Here is a 10,019-nt window from a genome sequence, read left to right on the forward strand (position 1 = left end):
AAGAGGTTTCAAGTAAGAAAAAAACAATGCGCATCCATACGCAACAAGAGAAACAAAGACAGAGAGACACGTACAGACACAAAGAAGAAGAAGAAGAATCGAGAGGGGAGAAAGAAAGAGACAGAGAGAGAGAGATAAAAAGTTTCTTAGTTTTTCAATGAGTCTCTTCTATCAGGGGGAGATAGATCAATAGCTAGATCTCTCGCCACTCTTTCTACAGACATCTATCTAGCTCTCTCTTTCTCTCTCACTCGAGAAATAGCTTCTTCTCTTCTTTCTCTCTTTTTCTCTACGCACTACTGTCTTCTTCATTCGCATATACACACATATGTATACATAGATATATATATATATACAAATATATGTGTATACATGTCTCATATGTATTCCATTACGCACTATGGCAAAGATAACATCCCTAAGCGCATGCATAGATGGTATAGGTAGTCGTTAAAAAGGAGGACGATTTCTCTTTTATGTCTTTTCCTTCGTTCACACGATCTAATAGAGAGAGCTAAGAAACTTTTCCTTTCTTTCTTTCTCTTTGGATCCACCCCTTCTCTTCCTTTCTTTCTTTCCCGTCTTCGGGTATCGCCCTCATTCTCGCTTCCCCTTTCACCTCATAAAGTCTACTCATCTTTCTTTCCTTTTTACTCTTTTCTCACGGAAAGACGTCTATATCTATCTATGTATCTATACATCTCTATATCCATATATCTAAGTCGATAAGGGGTTTATCTTTCTTCCATTTCTTTCTTTCTCCTTCTCTCTCTGTACACTTCGATATCTGCAGAGACGAAGAAGCCCTTGTTAACCAACAGGGAGAGAGCTAGAGTAAAAAAGAAGAAAGAGAGAGAGAAAGTGATGGACCCTAAACGCTTACCAGCTAGGCGGGGTGAAGGCGTAGAGGAGTATAAGAGAGCCTTTTTGACTTTTAGACTTTCTTTTTGTGTCGCCGCAGTCCATCCTTCAGGCTGTTTCTTTTTGAAATACATCCAAATCATCGAAGCCACGCCTGCGACCATTCCTGCTGCTGCCGACGTCCCGTATGTAAAGCCCTGGCCTAACCGATCACGCACATACACATCAACTCACATACATAAAAATACATCGAAAATAAATAGATTAAAAATAAATAGATTAAAGATAAATAGATGCAGATAAATATACATATATATATGTGAATCTTTATTCAAGTCTCTCTATCTCTCTCTCTCTATATATATATATGTAGATATATAGCTGGAGGGGTGTGTATGGATGTGAGGAAAGAAGTTTTGTTCAGATGCATGCATGCAAAGATTTTATATAGGTATAGATATGGGTATGTATGTGGTAAAGGGGGGATTTGCTTGTATCTGCTCTCCATATACAGAGAGGGACAGGTATATAGAGCATATATACAAGCACATCGTTTCAAATATGCCGATACATATCCATCTATCTCTATCTATCTGTCTATATCTATCTACAAGTGTTGTTTGTTTAAACCCCTTTAGCTGAAGGGTTATTTCAAAGAAGAGCAACAGGGTTAGAAGAAACGTCTTTGAAGAGAGAAGAGAAAAAGAAAGAAAGAGGAAGCTGTAAAGAAGAAGACGACAGTGTTTCTATGCTTCCGAGTGAGAGAGATTCCCCGACTGAGAGATGTAAGATCTTCCACCACTTCTCTCCTTTTCTGACAACTTTCTTTCTTTCTTCCTTTCATTCTTTCTTTCTAAGAGAGCTTCTTCACCCCAGTCTTAAGATTCACGTGCTTAAGATCTATCTCCTTTCTATCTATCTCTAGATCTGGATGTGAAGAGAGAGAAGAGAAACAGAGATAGAAAAGAAAGAGGAAGGAGAAAAAGATGGATGAAGAGATGGATTGGAGAATTGTTTCTTTTCTTTGTAGTTTATCTTACAAGTTTTGCATTGTGTGTTTTGCTTTTGGGGATCGACAGGTGTCCCTCCCCACACTCGATTGCCTGGAGCATAAACGTCGATTGTCTCCTTTCCCCAGTTCGATGCACAACAGATCCCACCCGAGAGTTTACTCGATCCAACGACGATCATCGATTCTAACTTATACGAGGCTGGATACATCCTACAAGTCAAGAAGAAGAAGAAGAAGCAAAGGAAGAGAAAGAAGAAACCCGAAAAGAATGATGTAGAGGTCTCATAAATTCAGACAGATAGAGAACTAGATAGAATGATGGATACATGAAAAGATAGAAAGAAGGTTAGATATCTCCTATTAGAGTCGGTTCCTTCTCTTCTATTTATCTGTCTTTTTCACTCTCTCTTAAGGAGGTGAAGGGAGAATGAAGATAGAGAAGAAAACAAGGAAGAAGAAGAAGAGGAATTCTGCTAAAGAGAAGAATCGGGCTCGAAAAAAGAAGGAGAGAGAGAAAGTCGATAAGAATACTAGCATTCCTCTTCTCCTTCTTTTATAAGAGGAAAAGTCTAAGCCATGATGCATGCAGCCATAGAGGATTCGATTGAATGGCTAATTGATAGAGAGATAGAGAGATAGATAGAGAGTCATATACTTCAACCTCTCCATACTAGCTACATACCGACAGAGTCATACTATGCTCGCATGCAGCAACACAAAGAGCTATCTAGCTACCTATCTTTAATTCATCTAAACCTATCTGTAAGGACGGATTTCTGTAGATACATATCTATATGCGTTTTGCAAACCTTACACAAGTCTGTATCCACATATCTATGCTTTTGTTTCTATATGTATATCTCTCTATATATAGGTGTGTATATCTAAGCATGGAGATAGAGAGATAGATAGATGGACTTTCGAGAGACATCTGGCATGTGTGGGCTCTTTGGATGTTTCAAAGAAATGTTTCTCTTCTGTCTTTCTAACATTTCAGAAAGAGAGGAATAAACTTCCCTCCCCTTCATCTCTCCTGTCGAGGTGTATAGACACCGGAAAAATGAATGATGTGAAGAGCCACACAGACCCTAGATTTCTGTCTATCTTCTTCTCCTCTATCTCGAGTCCCTTCTACTCCCTCCTCCCTTTCTTCTTCTATTTCTTTTCCCTTCTCTTCTCTTCTCAAAGATCTACATGAGAACCCGACAACAGAGAAAGACCTACAGAGAAGTGAGAGAAAGAAAAGCAGCCAATCTTTCCTTCTTATTTTTGGATCCTCTTTGTTCTCTCTTGAGAAGAGGGTCTTTAGCTGTTTGCTTACAGACAGTTTTGGTCTTCTAGGTCGCAGTCAGACGTCCCTGCCGCCGTTACAGCGAGGTGATCCAAATTCTTCTCCTCCATCGTCTTGAATACACTCTCAAGCACACTATCTGCTCTAGACAAAACGAAAGAAAGAAAGATAGAGTGAGACAGAAAGGAAGAAAGACAGGCAGACAGAATGAAAGAGTAAGAAAGAAGAGTGAGAGAAGTAAAGAAAGAAAGAAAGGCTACCAGGGTGTCTCTACACATGTCGAATGTGCCCTTCCGGACTTTCTCATCGTAGCCTATATAGTTTTCTTCTCTATGGTCTTCTGTGCTATTATACAGTAAATGAGGAATGCGTTTTATTCTTCTTCTTCTTCTCTAACTAAGATAGAAGAGGCAGCAGTCTCTCTCATGTATGGAGAGGCCTCTACTTTCTGTTTGAAACAAAAGGGGGAGAAGAAGAAGACTGAGGTGTGTCTGTGTGTGTTCTATTCTTTCTCTTTCTCTCTCTCTCCTAAGAAGAGCAGATCGACTTTCTCTTGTTCCTCTTTATCTTCCTTAAATTTCGTAGATCAGATATGAAGGGGAAAGACCTTGGAAAGACAGGAATACATCGAACTCTTCTTCTCTTCTCTCCCTTTCACATTCTCTCATGAAAAAGAATCTCTCCCCTCTTTCCTTCTTTCTTTCTTTCTTGTTTTCTTCTTATCATTATGAACTTTCACCACGTACTGTAGACCCTCTGCAATCAGCGAGAATGTGGTGTACATACACCCGAACTCGATATCTTTACCTTTCAAGTGGAGGTAAGAGCTAAACTGGAGAGAAAGTATGAAGGAGGCGAAAGAGGAAAAAAGTAGCGAAAGAACGTAAAATACACACTTCTCATTGTCCTTCTTTCTCTCCCTCCATTCCTGATATGCAAGTGAGAAAGAAGCTCTCTCTCTCTCGTTCATAAAGAAGTATCGCCCTCCTACTAGGACCTTTTTCTGTCTATGTTTATACACATATACATCTATGCATTTATGTGTTTATGTACTCATACATACATACGCACATACATATGTATCTATATACATTTCATATTGCTCTCTGCCTTAGCAAAGAAGAAGAAGAGGGCGTCAAGCAGAATTCTTGAGAGAGCGATAGATTCCTACTATAGTCTCGGGACACACTATCACCTGTACATGGTGGATATCTTTGCATGTTCTAGGAATAGAAAGGAGAAAAATAAAGTCAGCTTTTGCTTTCTTTCTCCCTTTCTCTTTTTCTCTCTCTGTCTGTCTTTTGTTGATTTGCTTTGTCTTTCTTTCTTTCTTTCTTTGTGTCAGTTCATTTCTTTCTTTCTTTCATGGTGTTTTAAATTTGTTTGTATCATGCTTACTGTGGAAAGGTATGTGGAAGAAGACTGATTTGGGCCCCTTGCTTTATAGCATATTGAAGAGCTTTGATAAGAGCACTCAGATAGATGGAGGTGCCCTTGCCGACTTTTAGACACATCACTCTCCCAACTGGCATAACCCCTACTCCTCCTTTACCATCGTTGTGCTTAGCAACAAGTAAAGAAGCGAGAGATGTTCCATGACCGGAGTCATCTGTGAAGACATCCTTGGAATTATCGACGAAATTCTGGTGAACAGGAAGAAAGAGAAAAAGGGAAAAGAAAGGAGAAAGAGAGAAAGAAAGGAAAAGGACAAGAGAGAAGAAGAAGAAGGGAGAACAAAGAAAGAGTTGGTTGCTTACAAAAGGAATAAGTATTCAGGTGTATATACACCCGAGGAGTTCCTCACTGGACTGTCATCCAGGTGTATATACACCCGGGGTATGTTGGGGCAGTCACCCTTCAGGTGTACATACACCCGAGGTATGCATGGTGCTTCTTCAAGAGACCAACCTCTTTGGATCTGTATGAAGATCTAGCAAGACACCATCGTGTATACAATTTTCTTGACTTTCTTTTTTCTTTTCTATCGACGAAGAAAAAAACGTCTTTTCTCTTTTCTTCACCTATCGTTCATTCTTCTTTCCCATTCGACTTACCCAGCCCCAGCAATCATCGACGTAGCCATTGTTATCTTCATCTGTACCGTTGTCGCAGTCTGTCTCTCCTTTGTTTCTCCATAGTAAACTGTTCTGAGGAGTACCCGAGTCATAGTAGTCTTCATGTTGTACACACCCTGTATCGAGTAAAGCTACTACCGGGGCGGCATCATCTGAACACACATACACACGCATGCATGCATACACATTTATATATATATATATACACATATATATATACACCTATACGACTATATATATATATATGTACAGACTCCACACATATTCATCGATATCTATGACTACATCTTCCTGGGTACATAGCCATGCACTCTGCATACAAAGAAATCTTCACACATACATAGCACTTCATGGATACATCTACCCAGACACATATCCACATACATACATCCGTATTCCTGTCTACATACAGATACATAGGTCGACATGCCTAGAATTGAGCCATCACCTCTTCTTTTTCTTCTTTTTATCCTCGCCATCTCACCTGCTTGGATAGGTTGTAATGCCTTCCAGGCGAAATCAGAAGAGAGTGAGAAAGGAGAAATTTCGTGCATGTGGTGCCACTGCTTCTTATAGTGAGGGTCGTTAAGAGCAGCAACTTCCGATCTTCTCCCTGAAGAGGAATCTTTCAGTTTCTCTTCCTTCCTCCTCTCTTCGTCAGCTTTCTTCTCTCCCAATCTTATCTCTCTTACACTCTCTTCTTCATGATCTTCTTGTGCAAGACTGTGCTGGGTCTTTCCTATCTTATCAAAAGAAAGATGTAAAATACACTTGGCTGTTTCATAGAACTTAGTTCCCACGGTAAATCCTTTCTCTTCATGGGCGTTCGAAAGAAAGCCTAGTAAAGACGATGCGTTAAACAAACCTAACTTCTAAGAAGAGAAATAGACAAAGAGAGAGAAAGAGAAAGAAAGAGATAGACAGAAAAAGGGAGAGAGAGAGAATGGAGAGGAAAGGAGAAAGAGTATAAGAGAGAAACAGGAAGAAAGATAGAGGTGTCCGTATGTAGGTAGGAAAGTGTGTGTATCTCTCTTAACAATGGAAGATAGGAAAAGAAGTGGTAGAGATAGAAAAAAGAAATCATGGGAAAGAAGTGAGGGAAGTCTATTCTTCTCTTCTTCTTCTTTTTCTTCTTCTTTGTCTTTCTCAGCTCTTGTTTCTATCTCTCCGCTGTAAGAATCCAGAGAGAGGATCTCTTTTCTTCCCAGATTCATTTAGCACCCTTTTGGAATTAGATTCCTTTTCTTTCTCTTCTTCTCTAGACATCTTGATATGACAAGTTCTGTGAAACATGGCGATTTCTCTCTCTCAGAGTTCTATCAGCCCTTTAGTTTGTTTCTCTTTCAAAGAGGAAAGAGGACAGTTCTCTCTTCCTTTTTAAGATAGGAGAGAAGGCAGGTCACCTACCCGCAGCATGCGGCGGTCACTGACCCAGTGTACATACACCCTAAGAGTTCATCTACATATAGATGTTTATGACCTATTCTTTTCTTTCTTACTCCACTGTCTGTTCTGTCTCTATCTTCACAGAAAAAGACCTTTTTATTCTGTCTATTTCTTTCTCTTTCTTTGCGATGTGTCTCATCCTGTGAAATTTCAATCATCTTCAACTGTTTAGAATTACACGTCTTTCTTTTTCTTTCTCTCTTCGAAGCATCCCCCTTACCTTCTTCCTTCTCTACTCTGCATGCTACAGTAATTACTCGTCCCATCCTTGAACTTTGCTAAAGGTTCTACATGTCACGACTTTGCTTCCTTTGAGACACCTTACAATCCATGAAAGAAAAAGAAATAGAGACCATAGGTATCTATCCATCTGGACTCTATCTACCTATCTACCTACCGATCTCGCTATCTATCTATCTATTCATCTATATATCTATCTACCTATCTCTCTATCTATCTATCTGCTTCTCTCTGCTCGAGCTCTTGCGATGCTCTCGATCGTCTATAGCTTGCATTTCTAGACTTCTTCTATGTAGATGAGTCTGCCTACATATCCAGGGAGTAAGTCCGTTCTATCTTCTTTCTTCTTTGTCTATCTTCCCTAGCAGAACACAGAAAAGGAAAAATAGTTGAAAGAAAGTTTCAAAACTCTTCTTCTCGTTAAACAAGATCTCCATCTTATCTTTCTTCTCTTTTTCTTTCAGAGAGAGAGGGCTTCTATGTCTCTCTTCCGATGGAACAGCTTGTATTCCTCTATTCTCTCTTCTTCTTTCCTACCTTCCGTATCTTAGGAAGGTGTCTGATCTGAATGACGTCGACGTCAAATAGAGGATAGAAAGTCGCATGCATCGAAGCTTTTGTATTCGATTGAAAGAGCAACCGCTCCAATTCTCGCTGACACCTTTCGTCACATCTACGTTCTAGAGAAGAAGACAAAGAAGAAGAGGTAGAAGAAGAAGATCTTCTTTTCTCTGGATTGCTATTCTCATTCTTTTTGGAGTCTTCTTCTTCTTTCTTCATATCTAATGGAGAGACCTCACGTTTCGAATTTCTCTCTTTGTCTGGTTTATTAAAAGTTGAAGAAAAATGAAAGGCTCCTGAAGATAATGGGATGTCTTTCGCAGGTGTACGTACACCTAAGGCTCCAGCTAAGATACTCAAAGCTAACGATCGACCTCTTTGTTCCGATGGAGTCATCCCGTCGTTCTCTCTAGTGTTTTCATTAAGAGAAGGAGAGGAAGAATCTTGTGGATCTTTTTCCCGGAAAGAAGATTCTTCTTTCCTTTCTCCGAAGATAGAAGGAAATTCGGTATAGAAGACACCTTTCCGATACACAACGTAACTCCCTCTAGGTGGCGCTCTCCTCTTAGGTGAATCTTGATCTAAAGAAGAGTCTATCTTTCTCGAAGAAAAGAACGGAGATCCCTCTCTCTCTTCTTCATCCTTAGTAAGAGCATTCTTTAGATTCGAAGGAGAAGAAGAAGAAGACGAGAGGTTAATTTTGCTTTCTTCTAGGGTACTATTATGACGTGTATCATGAAGAGGAGAGAAGTTTAGGTCTTCTTTGAGAAGAAAAATTTCTAGTTCGTCTTTCTCTTCTTCCTCGAGACCTTGATAGCTATTGAGAGATTTCAAGTGAGTATGGAGCCTCTTTAAACACTCCCTGTCCCAGTGAATAAGGAGATTTTCTTCAGGCTTCACAGGGAGAGAATTAAAGGCAGATCCAGAAGAAGAAGAAGATTTAGAGGAGCTCCGTGAAGCTTTTCTTTCAAGAAGAGCCTGAAGAAGAAAGGAAGAAAGGAAAGAAAAGAAAAGGAAGAAGATCTCACGCACATGCACATTTAGATCTAGATGTATATGGAATAATGTAGATAGAGAGATGATAAGAAGGGAGAAGTTGAAAGAGAAGAGAGAAGAACGTCTTTATGGAAAGCTTCAGCAAGGACAAGACTTAAGACCCCTATACATAGAGTTAGAGTTCGACGACTATAGGGAAATATGGACGTGCGTGCACAAAAAAACTCAGGACAACTCGAGATCCATCTCTATATGTGTATTCTCTCCTTTTCTTTACTTCTTCTTGTCTTTCCTTATCTCTTCCTCCTTTCTTTTCATTCTTCTTCTTTCCCGAGTGTTTCTTTCTTTCTTACATTCTCCATAGCTAGTCTTTGCATCTCGTCGAAGAGCTGGCGTAAAGGAGCTCGATATTTGCATGTATTCTCGTTCCTCTTCTTATAGTAAGAGTAGTAAGGATAATGCCGAGCCCCCCCTATTAGTCTTTCAAGCTTCTCTTCAATCTCTTCTTCTTTCTCTTTCTCTTTTTCTTCCTTCTTTCTCTTCTCCTCGTCTGTCTCTGGTGTGTCATCCTCTCGTGTAGACTCTTCTTGTAGTACGGGTAAAGGTGGATGTTTAAGAGTACTGAAAGGATGGAGAAGATTCTTCTCTTTCCCGTCGAATGAAGAGAAACGAGAGCGAGAGGGATCATGAAAATGAGGTGGATGCAAACTGGAAGAGAACATGCTGCTCTTTAGAGACATTAGAAAGGCCTCTTCTCTTTCTTGGATTTCTTTCTCTTTCTTCTTCTTCTGCATCTCTTCTTCTTCTGTAAATCTTCCTTCTCCTTCCCATGCAGGAAAGAGATCATCCTCGGGAAGACTAGAAGGGGGAGGAGAAGAAGAGAGGGAATTGAATTCTTCCATGATATGGTGGAAGTGCTCTTCAAGCATCTTTAGTTTATCTTCACTGAAGCGGTTCTCTTTTCTCTTTCTCTGCTGCTCTTTCTCTGCTGCTCTTTCTTTCTCTGCTCTTAAATATGAAGAAGAGAACGAAGGGTTTCTTTCCTTCTCATCTGACAAAAGATCTATCTCTTCTTCTTCCTTATCCGTTTCAACTCTTTCTCTCTCATCTGTCGCATCTCCTTCATTTGTCTGAGACAAGCCAAGAGGGTTCTTCTTCTTCTGCTCTTTTGCTTCCGCGGTTAAAATGAAACCGTCGCCCTCTATACTACTAGTAAGAGAGAGAAAAGAGAAAAGAGTCCGAACAGAAGAAGAAGACGGGAGGGCACGAAGAGAAGAATCGATGCCTTCCCCGCTCATGAACAAAAGAAAGAAGAAAAAGACAAGCAGATGAAGAGACAAATTTCTCTTTCTTTTTCCTCTTCTTTCTCGTGGCGAAGCCATTCTGTCACTATTATGACTTTCTTTACATCTTCTTGAGAGTAGAGGGTGAAGATAGATCACGTGGAGATCTTCTTCTTTCTTTTTCTTCTGTTCCTCCATCTCTAAGCGAAGCCTCTGTAGCTTGCCGTGTTCATAGGTGTAGTGATGTATGGCTC

At 40.0% G+C, this 10,019-nt stretch overlaps 1 protein-coding gene across 1 annotated transcript; it reads right to left on the minus strand.

Moving 5' to 3' along the window:
• Positions 1-734: 734 nt before the first annotated feature.
• Positions 735-9,780, minus strand: CSUI_005817 (subtilisin sub10; the record flags this gene model as incomplete). Its single annotated transcript, XM_068065985.1, has 8 exons — positions 735-1,063; positions 1,902-2,083; positions 3,195-3,308; positions 4,563-4,807; positions 5,219-5,391; positions 5,724-6,111; positions 7,463-8,464; positions 8,836-9,780. The coding sequence occupies 8 exons, from the start codon at positions 9,778-9,780 to the stop codon at positions 735-737; spliced, it is 3,378 nt and encodes a 1,125-aa protein (XP_067922038.1).
• Between the last annotated feature and the right edge of the window lie 239 nt (positions 9,781-10,019).

This window comes from Cystoisospora suis (assembly GCF_002600585.1).
Source record: "Cystoisospora suis strain Wien I chromosome Unknown contig_2826, whole genome shotgun sequence".
Lineage (NCBI taxonomy): Eukaryota > Apicomplexa > Conoidasida > Eucoccidiorida > Sarcocystidae > Cystoisospora > Cystoisospora suis.